This window comes from Oncorhynchus mykiss, chromosome 31, assembly GCF_013265735.2.
Source record: "Oncorhynchus mykiss isolate Arlee chromosome 31, USDA_OmykA_1.1, whole genome shotgun sequence".
In the NCBI taxonomy this organism is placed as follows: Eukaryota; Metazoa; Chordata; class Actinopteri; order Salmoniformes; family Salmonidae; genus Oncorhynchus; species Oncorhynchus mykiss.
The window spans coordinates 25,198,673-25,215,550 of record NC_050571.1 but is presented as its reverse complement, the minus strand read 5'-3'; the positions used below and the strand labels follow the sequence as shown (position 1 = coordinate 25,215,550).

The following is a 16,878-nucleotide window of genomic DNA, read 5'->3' as shown; positions in this document are numbered from 1 at the left end:
ACGTCATACGACAGTGAACAAAAATCTACATTTCAGTGATTTCTTTACCTCAGTTCCCGTTTCAGATGAAAATGCCTTCTCTGCAATCTTCTGAAGTTTCATTCCCTGTTCTCATGGGAGGTTGAGCAATACCAGACCACCTAAATAGGAAGTAACAATCCCACAGAAACTTGATTCAACATTAGGAAATACTTTATTTGCTTTATTTATAATTCCTTAAGCAAAATTATTCAGAAATGTCTACCGTCACCATATATTTTCATACCCCTTGAGTGGGTATCAAGTTCCATCCGCAAACTGTAATAACTATGTCCATCACAGTTACATCATCAAGTCAATCATTGTCTTCTTTAGATTCCATTCAAGCAGCTGAGAGTAGATGATAGAACAGTCCTGACATTCAGAGCCACCCCTCCAATAGGAGCTCAGGCAAGAGTCTCCCGTGGTCAAAAACCCAATCAAAGGCCACAAGAACTACAGATTCCATCAGCCCATGAGGCAGATGTGAAAGGTTGTTTACCTTGAATACATTTCAGCCCAAAGGGCAACGAGTGAGGTACCAGAAGATAGCATAGAACAGTGTGAAAGGTCTTACTGAGGATGAGAAAGCACGAGGACTCATTAAATACAGTTATTAAATAATCATAATTATTATTATACTTCTAGAAAGAACATGATGCACTCCAACAATGAAGTTAGTCAACATAAACAATGTTTTTAAACGTTGTTATCTATTCTAAAACTGTGTGAACTTTCCTTCAGTCAAAGTAAAGCAGAGAGCAGTTAGTAACAGTCACGTTTTTACACTCTTCACTGGTTCTGCTCCTCTCACAAAGAAAACAAAGTGCCATTCTTTCATTTCAAACCAGCAACAAAGTCTCTGCTGGACTGATAAGTTACAGACTATCTGTCTGGTTAGCAGCAACACCTCTGTTTCTTTGGAAACACTCAAAGCATATTTTTGCACAGTACATTCAAGGACTACCAGCCTCCCCACTACACGCTAGCTTTTCTGAACCAGATATCTCCATATATATTATATATGTATATAAATAGCCTTCTTTCTAAAAAAAGGACTACCTCATAATAATATGGGCCACATGTCCATAATATTAAACATTATCCCCCAACGTCAGAAAGTTATATTGGTTTGTTTACTTGTTGGGTCACAGCACAAAATAAGTCTCCAAAAAGCCACAGTCTGTCACTCTCAGAGAACCACTACCTCCTCATACCCAGTGTCTCCCTCCACCCCCCCGTCTCCTTCCCCCTCCTCCCCTTCCTCTGTGTTGATCTGTGCCACCCCCAGCCTGTAGAGGGCATCCCTGATCACCACCTCCCCAGGCTGGCAGGCCTTCAGCACTGTGCTGATCTGCTGGTCCACCACCTCCCGGCTGGACAGGAAGTCCTGCAGACGGTTGTACAGGTAGTAGTAGGCCGTGTTGTCAAAGGCCAAAGGTCTCCGCCGCAATGATGTCACCAAACCCTCAGAACATTCCTCCTCAGTGACCTCTGACCCTTCTGTCACCTCGGCTTCAACCTTGAACCCATCCTTCTTCTCCTCCTTCCCTTCGTCCTCTTCTTTCTCGTTGTCTCTCTCCAGGTCTTGTACCAGACTGCAGTAAGGTTCCAGCTCATTGCAGAGCCCCATTGAGTGGTGGTCCAGACAGGGGGGCTCCTGGCCATCTGTAGGCCCAGCAGGATGCACTATCCAGCGGGAAGAGGACTTGGTGACAGGGTGGACCTGGGGGTTCTCCACCACGGAGGACAGGTCAGCACAGTAAGGCTGGTCCTGTAGCTCAGCACACGACACAAACTGATGGAGAGAGAGAGGTGAGATAAACAATAATAACATCCACAGTACCTAGTTTATCTATTATGTAAATAGAGACCAATTCATTCTTCAAATTGTATTGTCATATCAGCATATTACAGGTTAAAAAACCTTCCGACACCATCCTGATTTGACCTCGGTTTCCCTCCTAGTACAATAATCAGACGTTAATAACTAAGTCCTTTCCATGCCCAGTGTGAGGGCCTACCTCTGGTTTGTCCATGGGATCAGAGAAGCAGCCCTGGTTCCTGCCCCACATGGTGGAGGCCAGCTCAGGGTACTGCACGTCTGTACACAGCGCCACCTGGCGGGCAGAGTCGGTAACGTAGACGGGAGGCCAATACCGGGAGGACACCAGCAGGTCCACGTGGTCGCGTGCCGTCTCACCCTTCACCAGGTACTTGGAACCACACACCACCTGGAGGAGTATGGGAAAAGTAGTCTTCTATCATCTGTCTGGTTCTCATTATGTTTTTATTGGTCAATAGATGTTGTTATTGTGTGAGGCCTGATTGGCTAACCTATCATTTTTCATAGACTGACAGACTAAATGCTTGATTGACAGAGTAATAGTTGAATGGATTCTGGTGGACGACTGATTGATTGACATTGATGGGTGAGATGTGTGCGGTTACCTGATGGGGGCAGATCTTGGACAGCTTGCCTGCTGTGAGGTGTGGAGGGGGCTGGGGGGCCGTGGAGAGGCCGTTCTGAACACACGTACACAGGGAGATCAGAGAGACCAGCAACTCATCCTGACAGAGAGAGAGAAAAGACATGTGTCAATCTCCTAAACACACACAATCAAACCAGAAATATACATACATAGAGATATCACAGACACACAGCGTTGATCTACACCTTGTTGCTCTCTGGTGCAGTGATCTCGCCACAGCATTCCAGTATGGCTTTGAGCTCCTCTGCACTGTGCTCATCCATTCGGTCCGGTCTGAGTTGGCCCTCGTGGATCAGACGCACCAGAACAGATGGGTCACCTGGAAAACACACACACACACACACGCACTAGAATTGTACACACTAACATTTTGATTTATTATTGATAAACAGGGCATGAACAAGTAATGATCAATGAAATCTCTGAAAGACTTGAGAATGATGTTTATCCTTCCAGTGATTGGCTTATTCCCCATCCCTGAGAGTGACTTCCTACCTGTGTGCTGTGTGAGGAGCAGGGCCTTGTCCTTCTCTGTGTTGATGACAGTGGAGCTCCTCATTAGTGGTGGGATGAAGGGGGCGATGATGGAGGCGTCGACCCGGGTGATGGGGACGCTGCAGGGGAACGCTGCCTGCTCGATGGCCTCACTCTCCATGGTCAGCCAGAAGTCATCCACATGCACCTTGTCTGGAGCCCCGAAGTCTGGCCACGTAAACTACAGGAGGGAGAGCGAGACACAGGTATCAACATGACTACAACACTATGCACACCAGACAGCTTGACTGTCCTGGAATCAGGCAGGCTAAAACAAATTAAGTAAAGAAAATCATCTTTAATTCTCTATTTTGACTGTTTGGATCTGTGGCTCTTTACAGTCTCTCCCTGACCTCCCATCTCCCCAGTCTCTCCCTGACCTCCCGTCTCCCCAGTCTCTCCCTGACCTCCCGTCTCCTCAGTCTCTCCCTGACCTCCCGTCTCCCCAGTCTCTCCCTGACCTCCCGTCTCCCCAGTCTCTCCCTGACCTCCCATCTCCCCAGTCTCTCCCTGACCTCCCGTCTCCTCAGTCTCCCCCTGACCTCCCGTCTCCCCAGTCTCTCCCTGACCTCCCGTCTCCCCAGTCTCTCCCTGACCTCCCGTCTCCCCAGTCTCTCCCTGACCTCCCGTCTCCCCAGTCTCTCCCTGACCTCCCGTCTCCCCAGTCTCTCCCTGACCTCCCGTCTCCCCAGTCTCTCCCTGACCTCCCGTCTCCCCAGTCTCTCCCTGACCTCCCGTCTCCCCAGTCTCTCCCTGACCTCCCATCTCCCCAGTCTCTCCCTGACCTCCCATCTCCCCAGTCTCTCCCTGACCTCCCGTCTCCCCAGTCTCTCCCTGACCTCCCGTCTCCCCAGTCTCTCCCTGACCTCCCATCTCCCCAGTCTCTCCCTGACCTTCCGTCTCCCCAGTCTCTCCCTGACCTCCCATCTCCCCAGTCTCTCCCTGACCTCCCGTCTCCCCAGTCTCTCCCTGACCTCCCGTCTCCCCAGTCTCTCCCTGACCTCCCATCTCCCCAGTCTCTCCCTGACCTCCCGTCTCCCCAGTCTCTCCCTGACCTCCCGTCTCCCCAGTCTCTCCCTGACCTCCCGTCTCCCCAGTCTCTCCCTGACCTCCCGTCTCCCCAGTCTCTCCCTGACCTCCCGTCTCCCCAGTCTCTCCCTGACCTCCCGTCTCCTCAGTCTCCCCCTGACCACCCGTCTCCTCAGTCTCCCCCTGACCTCCCGTCTCCTCAGTCTCCCCCTGACCTCCCGTCTCCTCAGTCTCCCCCTGACCTCCCGTCTCCTCAGTCTCCCCCTGACCTCCCGTCTCCTCAGTCTCCCCCTGACCTCCCGTCTCCTCAGTCTCTCTCACCTCCACATTCCTAAGCTCCAGCACGTTGTGTGTGTACCGCTGGGCGATCTCCATCTTGGGGGCGATGCCACACACACCACAGATCATGTCGTTGTAGTCCCTTACGGTCAGACACTCAAAGGCCCAGTAGCCACTAACCAGCAGCTCCTGGACATGGGCCAACTCCTCAGGACTCAGAGTGTGGACTGATTGATATGGGGGGGGGGGGGGGGGGGAAAGATATTAGAGACATGAACAGAACTCTGTTGAAAACCCTCTGAACCGTATGTTGCTCCAAGAAAGTCTTACCAGCGTGGTTGTGGATGTGGTCCAGGATGGTCCTGACTATCTGGTTAGGATGCCGGCCCAGTCTGATCTGACTCCGGATCTTAAAGAACAGGTCCAGACTCACCAGCAACCTGTTGCCAACATTGAACAGACCTGGGTGGAGGTCGGTGAAGCTGTGCAGGGCCAGACACTGGGGGTTGAGACACACCTTCAGCTGGAGAGAGGCTGTCTGGATCAGAGAGTCAGTCAACAGCCAGCAGTCCTCCTGCCCTGCTAAAGAACTATGGTACAAAACACCAGAGAGAAATGATAGAGAGACCTTTCCTGAAACCACACTATGAAATATGAAAAATGTCCAGAAATGTCCAACCCCTGAGCACCAGAAACATCCAACCACTGAGCACCAGAAACATCCAACCACTGAGCACCAGAAACATCCAACCACTGAGCACCAGAAACATCCAACCACTGAGTACCAGAAACATCCAACCACTGAGCACCAGAAACATCCAACCACTGAGCACCAGAAACATCCAACCACTGAGTACCAGAAACATCCAACCACTGAGTACCAGAAACATCCAACCACTGAGCACCAGAAACATCCAACCACTGTGCACCAGAAACATCCAACCACTGAGCACCAGAAACATCCAACCACTGAGCACCAGAAACATCCAACCACTGAGCACCAGAAACATCCAATCACTGAGCACCAGAAACATCCAACCACTGAGCACCAGAAACATCCAACCACTGAGCACCAGAAACATCCAACCACTGAGCACCAGAAACATCCAACCACTGAGCACCAGAAACATCCAACCACTGAGCACCAGAAACATCCAACCACTGAGCACCAGAAACATCCAACCACTGTGCACCAGAAACATCCAACCACTGAGCACCAGAAACATCCAACCACTGAGCACCAGAAACATCCAACCACTGAGCACCAGAAACATCCAACCACTGAGCACCAGAAACATCCAACCACTGAGCACCAGAAACATCCAACCACTGAGCACCAGAAACATCCAACCACTGAGCACCAGAAACATCCAACCACTGAGCACCAGAAACATCCAACAACTGAGCCATAATAAACCCAAAACTACACAAACAAATCTTTTCTCACCTCTGTCCTCCCTTGAATAGCGGGTAGTGACACAGAGCACAGTGTGTGGCTGCAGACTCATAGAACCGCGGCCAGCCTGACTGGACCTGCACCTCCCCCAGGCCCCCGCCTTCCCCTAACACCTGGTCCCCGGCCTGGGTGGTGGTCGTGGTGAGGACCACCTGGGTAGAGTTGAGTTCCTGGATGAGGGCCAGGGTGTCATGGAGCTCAGCCTCACTCTCAGAGATCTGCAGGGCCTGGCGCAGCAGCTGCAGGGTGGACTGGCGCTGAAGCTCCCTCTGGGCTGGGGACAGGGTCCGGTACGGGTCTAACAGAGCTACTGAACCACCCTGAGTGAGTGAGAGAGAGGAGGGTGATAGGATGAGGAAAAATAACAGAGAGAGGGTTGGAGGATGAGAACAGAGAGATGAGAAAGAATTCAGACAGACACAGAGAGAAATACAACAACACCAAAACATAGACCACATCCTAAATGGCACCCAATTCCCTATAAAGTGCACTATTCTTGACCAGAGCCCGATAGGGTGCCATTTCAGACACACTCATAGTGGGATTCTCTCCAGACTGACCTGTGCCTTGGAGCCCTTGGCGTTCTTCCTGGACAGCTCCAAGCCACAGCAGGGGCACTCCGCAGGCTTGTGTCTGTTCTTATAAACATAGCCACATGACGGGTTCTTACAGCGACCCCTGCCCCGCGCCGTAGACAGACCCAGGTCCTGACACACACACACACACACACACACACACACACACACACACACACACACACACACACACACACACACACACACACACACACACACACACACACACACACACACACACGACATACAGTTATACAGACTACACTGAGCCTGCTAGAGGATGTGTGTGGATGGCGTATGCTCCCCAAAATGTAGTTAAAAAGGTGCCACTAACCAGTGTGGAGGTAGAGTTCTGTTTGAGAGGAACCACTGATAGGATCTTCCCTACTTTATCAGTTACAATATACTGGCTTCTGTCCACAGGAGTAGGGAGAGTCTATAGGACAAAACAACACTGAGAAACCTGGAGACAAACACATAATCAGCATGGTTCAGCAGTGTGTGTGTGTCACTGTGAGTTTGTGCGTACCTGTTCCAGAGGTGTTGTTGTCACGATCTGGCCGAGCTGTTTCAGAGTGTTAGGCTTCAAACCTGCGATCATCTCACTGAGCTCTGTGGTCCAAACACAATCACCACATCAAACACGTTTGGTTACCTCAGAAACAACTAGTGTCACTTCCCTTAGATCAAAGTAACCACTTTGAAAACGAGTACCTTTAGCTTGGCTTGGGTAACCATTTTATCATTAAAACATATTATATAGGTACATGTGTATATCATACCTGTGGTTGATTTGCTGCAGTTGGTCTCCTCAACTTTGCCTTTATGAGGAGGGACAGTAATCCACTGGACTAAGGCCCGGCCTAGTTTCAGACAGACAAATGTGTGTTTACACCCCAGACAGCATTCATCTTAACAGACTGACCTGAAATAAGGTTTTTGTATCTGTCCACAGCAGTGCCCACCTGTGTTGAATGGGGCTGGGAGGATGGCTCTCACAGGTCGCTTTTGACCAACCACACTGCTCCTTTCCTGTACTTTGACCCTGGCACCAGTCACAGGTGTTCCAACCAAAGCTCTGCTCAAAGACAGGGCTTGATTGAAAAATGGTTTCTTAATGTGACCATTAAATTATAAACCATAAAAGAAGGGCTAAATTAAATCAAATCTGTCGTTCTGCCCCTGAACAGGCAGTTAACCCACTGTTCCTAGGCCGTCATTGAAAATAAGAACTTGTTCTTAACTGACTTGCCTAGTTAAATAATGGTAAAATAAAAATAAAAAAACTAGATGCTCACATCATAGTAGTTGTCTGTGTCCCTGACATCGCTGGAGCAGGCTGTATGACTCCCTGGCTGTTGTCTCTACCTCCCTCTAGTGGTGGTCCTGGTGTAACTGCACGCTGCTGCCCTTGTCCTCTGGGCTCCCGCGGTCCTCTCCCTCCCTTCCTCCATCCAGACACCTTACTGTTCTGATCATCAGAGGGAGGCACACCAGTCTTAGGGGGGTACCCAGGGTTTTTGGGTGGTTTCTGGGCATAAGTCTTGAATGAAGCAGCAGCACCTGGAGTCTTTACCGCCTGAGACGTAAAACGTGGAAAGTTTGTCATACCTCGGAACTGTGAAGTGTACGACTCAACCAATAAACTGTTAAGTGTATTTTCCAACCAATAAAATGTCATCTTTACTTCAACATTCATATTATGATGGAAGAGATGTTTAAGCCAGGGAATGTGTAGACTTACAGCGGGCACCCACTTGCCCCCCAGGTGGTTGCCACAATCAGGACAGAAGGGTGGTTTGTGACGGGTCACGTAGACAAAGGAGCAGCCCGCTGTCTGACAGCTGCCCCGGCCTCTTCTGGTGTATTTATTCGACTAGCGACAAAGATGCTTTAGTAAGAATCTGCTAGTTACAGAGAATGTCTGTCTGGTCAAATGACATGTGAGTATATAATACACTACTGTAATATATTGCTTGATGATCTAATCAAAGAAAATTGGATAACGGTAAATTGATGCAGTGGAAGAAAATCAGTCTGAGTAGTTTTACCAGTTTGTATGAGGGATTAGTGTCCTGTATCACCCTAGCTCCTACAGGTACCATGACAACAGAGGCTACAGAGCTGGCTCCTGGCAACGTCCTGTGCTCCATCAGATCCTGGGGAAACAAGCGTTTTATCTACCATTACTGCATTCAACAAACAGAGAAGGCAAATGAATAGTAACCCTAGACTGTTGAATGATCAGCAGTAAGGTAAGCCAACTCCCTGTGTCGTTGCTAACTAACCTGATTGGGTATGATGGTGACCAGCTCTGTTTTCACGTGCTGCACCGACGTCCCGCCCACACGCCTCCCGTCAGTCGCCATTCCAATGACACTATAGCCCCCGCCCACCACCCTGGGCTCCTCCTCCTTGAGCAGCAGACCGGCTGACGCCAGGTGAGGTGCATTGTGGGATTCGTGGGCGGCAGAGACTGAGGAAGAGGAGTGATACGATGAGGAGAGGACCCCCTGCAGGGCCCCGGAGTGTGTCAGGGTCACAGCCTTTTCGTCTGTCAGGCCCTCGATGGCGATGCACTGCTGCGACAGCTCCACCTCGCAGCCCAGCACCAAGGGAGGGTACTGGGGGGAACCAAGGGACAGGGAGGGCATCACCCCTTCCCCCACGGGAGAGTCCAGCCCCTCCATACACACCTCCAGCTGGGAGCCTGTCCTGTCGTCTGACATGGCCCCCTTGGGCAGGAGGACGTAGTTTGCCCTGGGGAGGATCCTACGGAAGCCTGGGAGCTCCTGGGAAGGGCCCATAGATGACTATGGAGGATACAGAGAGATGGAATAGTGTAATCATTATGACTAGGGCTAGGAGTTTCTCCTGACCACATGATCTTAGATAACAGACACACTGGTGGAAATATGAGGTAACCGTACCGTGTCCGTCCCTTCCTTCTCCAGCTTGGCCTTCTCCAGGTAGTAGCCCTTGTCTGCCACATTGAGCCTCTTCCAGCTCACACTGATCCTCTTGTTGATCTCAGACTGGGGCAGGCTGGGGAACTCCTGCTGCATGGTCTGATGCACATCAAAGTAGTACAGCAGGTAGGCTGATCTGGAGTTGAGAGATCAAAACGTGATGAATATATGTCATCTTGACTCATACAGCAGTCAACTCAACACAAAGATTGGGTCACTTGGTTTAGCTTTCTCCGCCTATCCAGGCAATCCAAATGAAGTGCACTCAAGTCAGTGTGAAAATAGTATGTCATCTGGGTAATTCTTGAATTGCGGTGGTAAATGCCTTCACTCAACTTTGGCACCACGTTTAAAAACCTTTACAATGACAAACACATGACAAATAATACATGTCCTGTTTAATTGAACTGTTATTTAATAAGAAAACATATGTAAGTCCTTTATACTGAAACACATCTCTTTGTATGCATTGTAGAAAATACTGGGGGCAAATTGGCTTGTCCCATTGGTGTAGAGGTGTAGTAACATGTCTTGGGGATTTAGAGATACACTACATGGCCAAAGGTATGTGGAATCCCTTCAAATGAGTGGATTCTGCTATTTCAGCCACACCCATTGCTGACATGTGTATAAATTGAGCACACATCCATGCAATCTCCATAGACATACATTGGAAGTAGAATGCCCCGTACTGAAGAGCTCAGTGGCTTTCAACGTGGCACCGTCATAGGATGCCAGCCTTCCAACTAGTCAGAATGTCAAATTTCGGGCCCTGCTAGAGCTGCTCCGGTCAACTGTAAGTGCTGGTATTGTGAAGTGGAAACACCTAGGAGCAACAACGGCTCAGCCGCAAAGTGTGAGGCCTCACAAGCTCACAGAATGGGACTGCTGAGTGCATAGTTTTGGCGGATGTCAGGAGAACGCTACCTGCCCCAATGCATAGTGCCAACTGTAAAGTTTGGTAGAGGAAAAAGAATGGTCTGGGGCTGTTTTTCATTGTTCGGGCTAGGCCCCTTAGCTCCAGTGAAGGGAAATCTTAACGCTACAGCATACAATGACATTCTAGATGATTCTGTTGAATGAAAGCAAATCCCTGCAGCAATGTTCCAACATCTAGTGCAACGTTTTCCCAGAAGAGTGGAGGCTGTTATAGCAGCAAAGGGAGGGACCAACTCCATATTAATGCCCATGATTTTGGAATTAGATGTTTGACGTGCAGGCTTCCACTTAGATACTTTTGGCCATGTAGTGCTTCTATTATTTTGAATGCTAGACAGTGAAAAAAACATATTTAATATATTGTATAGATCAATAAAAACAAAGAAGGCTATTTTTTACTTGTACAATGTGTGTCCCTCAGTTTTATGTCATCACTGATTCCAAAGATATTCAAGGACCTTGAGCATTGTCGCCAGTGGAAAAGTGTTTTCGGGGTGGATATTAAATACGACCCATCTGCATTGATAGGAGGCGTTGGTGTTTGATTGTCTGGGAGCAGTAGGTAGACTACCTGGGTTTCTTGGGTTTCTCCATGATCTCCCCCTGCTGAGCCTTGTTCTTCTTCCTCTTCTTGGGAGAGGTGACCTCCATCAGGGTGTAGCAGCTCTCCACCTCCTCCGTCATCCTCCGATCAGTCTCCTCATACACCTCTATGGTCTCCATGGCTAAAGGGAACCGAGGAGAGCCTGGGGAGGTTCAGTAACACTGATTCATTTATTTTGTGTCCATGTGAAACAGAACAAATAATGACAAGGGGATAGGTATTAGGGCTACAGGAGCTATGTACATTGTTTATTAATACATCGAGCACCATCATGATAAGGAAAGTATAACATGTAGGCTACCATTAGGCAGGTGGCCTAGTGGTTGGAGCGTTGGGCCAGTAACCCTAGGTTGCTAGATCGAATCCCCGAGCTGACAAAAAAATCTGTTGTTCTGCCCCTGAACAAGGCAGTTAACCCACTGTTCCTAGGCCATCAATGTAAATAGGAATTTGTTCTTAACTGACTTGCCTAGTTAAATAAAGGTTAAATAAAAAAATATATCACAATTATGTTATGGCAATGTAGATAAATGTATGGCCTTCAAAACAAGAAATAAAAGGCCCTAGCAGCTGTGCAAACTCAATCGCAACTATTGGCAACATTGAAACAAGGAAGAGCTGACAGAAGACAACAGCAGACTACCTGCCTGACAGTGCACCAGTGGAGGCTCCTCAGACGAGGAAGGGGAGGAACATCCTCCTCAGTGAATTTCATTAAAATAGTAAAACATTAAACAAAGTTATCCTTTTTAAATAAAACTATACTAAATATATTCACGTCACCAAATAATTGATTAAAACACACTGTTTCGCAATGAAGGTCTACAGTAGCCTCAACAGTACTCTGTAGGGTAACACCATGGTGTAACTGGAGGACAGATAGCTTCCATCCTCCTCTGAGTACATTGACAATACAAAACCTAGGAGGGTCATGGTTCTCACCACCTTCTATAAAAGTTATACAGTAATTATAACAACTTCTGTAGGACATCTTCCAACCTATCAGAGCTCTTGCAGCATGAACTGACACATTGTCCACCTAGTGCATAAAACGTGGTGAGTAGTTCACTCAGAGAGAGAGAAAGACAATAGTTGAACAGCTTTGAACCAATTTCTTCAAAAATGAAGGAGAAGCAAGAGAAAGAGAGAGATATTTCATCATTCTTTTCACTTTCTTAGCTAGCGAATGCAGCTAGCTAGTTTAGCCTACTCAAACACCAGCTCAATCCTATGTTAGCTAGCTGGCTATGGCTATCCAACACAAAACGGGAACTCTTCCAAGTCAAGGTAAGCTTTTGGTTTGACTAATTTATTGCCATCGGGGCCGGCCGGTGTAACTGCTAAACTTCTTACTGACGTTACTGCATGATTGTTGCGGGTTTATTAACACTTAACACTTAACACTAGTTCTATTAGCTATGTTGATTATGATATTACTTTAATATGGTGACAACGATGTAGACTGTGTAGCCATTATGATATGGTTTGGTTAGGAAAGGTTTTTTCGGCTGGTCACATACAGATGATGTGTTGTGCATAGAAGTCCACAAGCGAAGGGAAAACATGAGGACGGTGCGTAGATGCGAGAATGAATACAACGTGGCTGCTATGAAAGTGAACAGTGTTTACGTGTACTCATGGGGTCTTCATTCTGCCGATACTGTTGAAAACGGAAGCAAACGGAACTAAACATACCTGAATTTGTCCATTAGAAACTCTCGTTTACAACTGTTGGACTAATGATTACACCACAGGAGGCTGCTGAGGGCAGGTCAGCTCATAATGCCTTGAATGGAGTAAATGGAATGGTATCAAACACATGGAACCATTTAATTCAATTCCAGCCATTACTATGTGCCTGCCCTCGCAAATTAAGGTTCCACCAGCCTCCTGTGAATTACACCCTCAATTAGTACATTTCTCTCGACCTGTGTGTACTTATGTTGTGAACTTCCATTGATAGGCTTGGTTGTAGCAACGTCATGATGGATATACGGAAAATGTTTGTATCATGTAGTAGCCTAAACTGATGTCACATTGAACTGGGTGAATGGAATATGATTGACAGTCATCCAATATGCTGTAATATAAATAAAGCCATGCTCATAAAAAAATAAGAATCGTGCTCCCTCAATTTAAGGCACCGACCGCCACTGCAGTGCACGTGGGGAAAAATGTGACTATGGACATTCCCGGGAAACGACCGTGAAGTAGAGTTAAATGCAAACATACAAAAGTTGCAAATAAAGTACGGAAAACAACAACACAGCGGATACAACTTTCTAATTACTCTCCCTCCCATGACATTCTCTGATAATTCGTGTATCCTAATACTGATTTGGCGAATTATCCAATGAGAAGCCTCCTTGTTGAACCCTTACCTCTGTTGCCCTGAAGAACTCTCAAACTAGATCTGAGATGGCTTCAAGCGACGCTGAAACTGAACTGCATCGCTCACATTGCCTAGAATAAGTATATTTCTCTATATTTTGCCTTAAACTGGGCTACTTCGTTTTTAATCTAAGGGCCTCAAAGCACTCGATTTGTCCTAGTCTTGCAGCAAACATGGCGCTGTGTTGTTATGGTTGTCAACCAATCCAGTGAAGGAATGAACAAAAAAAGGCCAATCAGAAAATACGTTTTAGACACGTGAAAGCTGGAAGAGGTAGACGTTTCCATAAAGCACAGATCTAGGATCAGTGTACCCTGTCCATATCCAACTTGATGAGCAAGAGGTAAAATAGCTCAACTGACTTGCAATCAGTACAACTTTAGGCAAAAGCAAATAATGTTCCAGGCAAGATAAATTGCTCTGATGTTGCTTTCCACTCCAGGCATACGAGTAGATCACAGAACATTCAATCGAGCAAAAATGGCGGATGACAAGGTGAGAAGTGATTTTTGCCTCAATCGTATTATTTTCTATATATATATATTAGAACAGCATGATCGAGCTCTTCCTACAGCAACATGCTTTAACTCAAAACCGGACAGGCTAGTTTGTTGGTATTCGGGTGTGTAGAAAAATAAATACAATACAGGTACACAAACAAAGTGTCTTTAATAGGGCGTTGAGCCACCATGAGTCGCCAGAACAGCTTGACTGCGCCTTGGCATAGATTCTACATGTGTCTTTAACTGGAGCAATGCGACACAATTCTTCCACGATAAATTCCATAATTTGGTGTTTTGTTGATGCTGGTGTAAAAGGCAGTGTGGTGCCAGTCAGTGTTACCTATGCTCATTGTATTAATTGAAAGTATAACTTATTTGTATGTGTTCTAGGATCCTTTCAAACAGATGAAGGATCTCAACCAGCTCAAGAATCAGCTGGAAGACATCCAGAAACGTGTGCAGAGTGAATTTGCAGAAGGAATCCCGCAGGTATGTTATTATCCAAAGTTAAAAAGTAGATGAAATTTCACCTTATGAAACAGAACAGCAGACATACTCAGTCCTGAAAAATCATAAAGGATCAACTATTAATTATTTATCATTAAAGAGTTGTAATATCAAGGCATATTTTTGTATTTTGTGTGCATCCTGTCCTGACTGTTTCCTGTTCTTCCTCAGGGGGGCTCTGTGCTGGCATCTCCCTTCCTGAAGGGCTTCCTGGCTGGCTATATGGTGGCCAAGCTCCGCTCCTCAGCTCTCATAGGAGTGCTACTGGGAACATTCACAGGCATCTACGCTGCACAGAACTATCAGGTTCCCAACATCGAAAGCACCCTGAAAGACTATATGAGTTTGTTTAGAAAAGGACCCAAGTAATGGGAAGAACCAGGCCTAGGCTTCATCTTCTAACTGCCTGAGGTGTGTGGCACAATCACCATGTCTCTTTGTCAGAGGCTCAAACCTCTCCTTTGTATACTGTAAAAAATTATATTTGGTTTTAACTGGATTTTGGTGTGAAAGAGTGAGTTTGCTTTGGGTTTTGTGCAAATGTTAAAGGGTAAATCTGTCAGTGCCCTGGGAAAATATATTTTATTCTCTGCTGATCAGATTATAAAGTGGATAAGGTTATGTGCCTTGAGTGTAAGGTTACATTGCAGGGGTGTTTGACTGCTTGCCTTAGTAACGTTGCCTGGTGCAGCCATCTAGGCCTTTTTTTTGTTTTCTGAGCAGAAATACCTTTTTTACCATCTTAAAATACAAACATACCTTGAATAGATTTGGCCAAAATTATGGGATTTGTTGCTAATTTAGATGTTAAGACTTAAGGTCAGGATATTTGTATATTCAGACATATACTAGTTATTCAGGAGTGTTAGTGACTTACCGTACTGAGAATGAGTGTGATCCAGAACATGGGGTCTGGGTTCCTGTTGCAGCAGGTGGTGGATGAAGGGGAGTCTTCCTGGCCACTCTGCTCCTGACTGGGTACCTGTCTGCCCTGCACATCTCCCTGTCCCTAGGCTGAGGACCAGGTGAGTCCCAGCCTTCACATCATAGCCTGAGGCCTTGTGCTGGTCTACTATTTCATCTCAGGGCTAGTAGCTGTCTACACAGAGCGGTTGCTGAAGAGCCAGCGACTACCCCTGTACCTGCATGTGTTTGGAGTGGCCATCAACTGGGTTTCCCACCTCTCCAGCATGGGGGGGAGAACAGGGTTTCCTGGAGGATTACTCAGGGGTGGTGTGGGCCATTGTGGCAGGGCAGGCAGCTAACGGGTTGCTGATGTCAGTACTATTTGTCAGGCTATTTGTCATCTTCTGGTCTATGCTGGTCAACACCCTCCTATCCTGGGTTCTACTGGGCCTACGGTTCACCCCCTTTTTTCTTTTTTACGTCTATGATCAGCCTGGAAGCCTAGCTGTACTACAGGTAGCAGGACTCTGCCTGAACATACCTGTGTTATGGACAGTGGACCTCTGCTGAACTCTCATTCCACTGCTCCACCACAATCTCTGGCAGCATTATTTACCAGATGATGCATTGACATTCAGGTTGGAATGTTTTTTTTACGATGCATATATATATATATATATATATATATATATATATATATAATTTTACTTTAGTGATTCAGTATTTTTCATTTAATGTCCCAAATAGTTTTAGTTATTTGAAGATAAAATTATGCAATAGAAGCTGTACGTTAGGTGAGTCTTGCAGACCCTTCCATCACATTGTCACTGGTTTATTTGCTACTCATAATGCACACTGCCTATTTTTCAACTAGCCTTTGTTTTCCAGTTTAATCGAATTCTGCCGTATTCATACTTGTCTTTCCTTCAATATATCATTGGTGGACTCATAAATAGTTGGGTTTGGGTAATACGTCTACATTACACAACACTTTGAGTGGTGCTATGATTGTCAGTATGGGTATTTATCATTTCCTCTGCCAAGTAAAATGTCAAAGATACAATATAGTGCAGAAAGTGTTTATGAAATATTTCATTTTATTTCTTTAGTGTTTTCTATTCAAAATAAAATGCCATAAATTCAAATATTTTCCTTTTTTGTCACTGTTGCTTGGATACCCTGTCTCATGAGGTCATCCCACACACAGGATGTCCTTTAGCTAATCAAATCAAATTTTATTTGTCACATACACATGGTTAGCAGATGTTAATGCGAGTGTAGCGAAATGCTTGTGCTTCTAGTTCCGACAATGCAGTAATAACAAGTAATCTAACTAACAATTCCAAAACTACTGTCTTGTACACAGTGTAACGGGATAAATAATATGAATGAGTGATGGTACAGAGCAGCATAGGCAAGATACAGTAGATGGTATCGAGTACAGTATATACATATGAGATGAGTATGTAAACAAAGTGGCATAGTTAAAGTGGCTAGTGATACATGTATTACATAAGGATACAGTCGATGATATAGAGTACAGTATATACGTATGCATATGAGATTGCATTGTAGCATTGTTTGAAGTGGCTAGTGATATATTTACATCAATTCCCATTATTCAAGTGGCTGGAGTTGAGTCAGTGTCAGTGTGTTGGCAGCAGCCACTCAGTGT

The 16,878-nt window shown here is 46.4% G+C and overlaps 2 protein-coding genes across 3 annotated transcripts; one reads left to right on the top strand and one right to left on the bottom strand.

Annotated features, from left to right (window-relative positions):
• Nucleotides 1-170: 170 nt before the first annotated feature.
• hmgxb3 (HMG box domain containing 3) lies at nucleotides 171-13,472 on the bottom strand. Its single transcript, XM_036970479.1, has 20 exons — nucleotides 13,277-13,472; nucleotides 10,863-11,037; nucleotides 9,314-9,488; nucleotides 8,672-9,196; nucleotides 8,435-8,542; nucleotides 8,128-8,259; nucleotides 7,682-7,962; nucleotides 7,349-7,461; nucleotides 7,166-7,246; nucleotides 6,913-6,995; nucleotides 6,718-6,819; nucleotides 6,369-6,515; nucleotides 5,800-6,128; nucleotides 4,683-4,942; nucleotides 4,395-4,579; nucleotides 3,006-3,225; nucleotides 2,696-2,829; nucleotides 2,470-2,589; nucleotides 2,043-2,252; nucleotides 171-1,816 (listed from the first exon to the last, which is right to left on the bottom strand). Exons 2-20 carry the CDS (start codon nucleotides 11,012-11,014, stop codon nucleotides 1,211-1,213), a joined length of 3,963 nt encoding a protein of 1,320 aa, XP_036826374.1. The 5' UTR covers nucleotides 11,015-11,037; nucleotides 13,277-13,472; the 3' UTR covers nucleotides 171-1,210.
• A 100-nt stretch (nucleotides 13,473-13,572) lies between these two features.
• LOC110504829 (SLC35A4 upstream open reading frame protein) lies at nucleotides 13,573-16,348 on the top strand. Of its 2 annotated transcripts, none has more exons than XM_021583665.2 (4): nucleotides 13,573-13,782; nucleotides 14,181-14,279; nucleotides 14,469-14,708; nucleotides 15,227-16,348. In XM_021583665.2, exons 1-3 carry the CDS (start codon nucleotides 13,711-13,713, stop codon nucleotides 14,664-14,666), a joined length of 369 nt encoding a protein of 122 aa, XP_021439340.1. In that variant the 5' UTR covers nucleotides 13,573-13,710; the 3' UTR covers nucleotides 14,667-14,708; nucleotides 15,227-16,348. The 2 variants fall into 2 exon arrangements, with proteins under 2 accessions (XP_021439340.1, XP_021439341.1); XM_021583666.2 differs by having other exon boundaries at nucleotides 13,614-13,630; nucleotides 13,730-13,782; nucleotides 14,469-16,348.
• The last annotated feature ends 530 nt before the right edge of the window (nucleotides 16,349-16,878 follow it).

Coding starts and splice junctions, on each gene's coding strand:
- hmgxb3 (XM_036970479.1), bottom strand. CDS start 11,014: ATGGAGACCATAGAGGTGTATGAGGAGACTGATCGGAGGATGACGGAG. Junction 7,247..7,348: donor CCCAGCCCCATTCAACACAG/GTGGGCACTGCT, acceptor GTCTGAAACTAG/GCCGGGCCTTAGTCCAGTGG. Junction 2,253..2,469: donor CCAAGATCTGCCCCCATCAG/GTAACCGCACAC, acceptor ATACTCCTCCAG/GTGGTGTGTGGTTCCAAGTA.
- LOC110504829 (XM_021583665.2), top strand. CDS start 13,711: ATGTTGCTTTCCACTCCAGGCATACGAGTAGATCACAGAACATTCAAT. Junction 13,783..14,180: donor CAAAAATGGCGGATGACAAG/GTGAGAAGTGAT, acceptor TATGTGTTCTAG/GATCCTTTCAAACAGATGAA. Junction 14,280..14,468: donor TTGCAGAAGGAATCCCGCAG/GTATGTTATTAT, acceptor GTTCTTCCTCAG/GGGGGCTCTGTGCTGGCATC.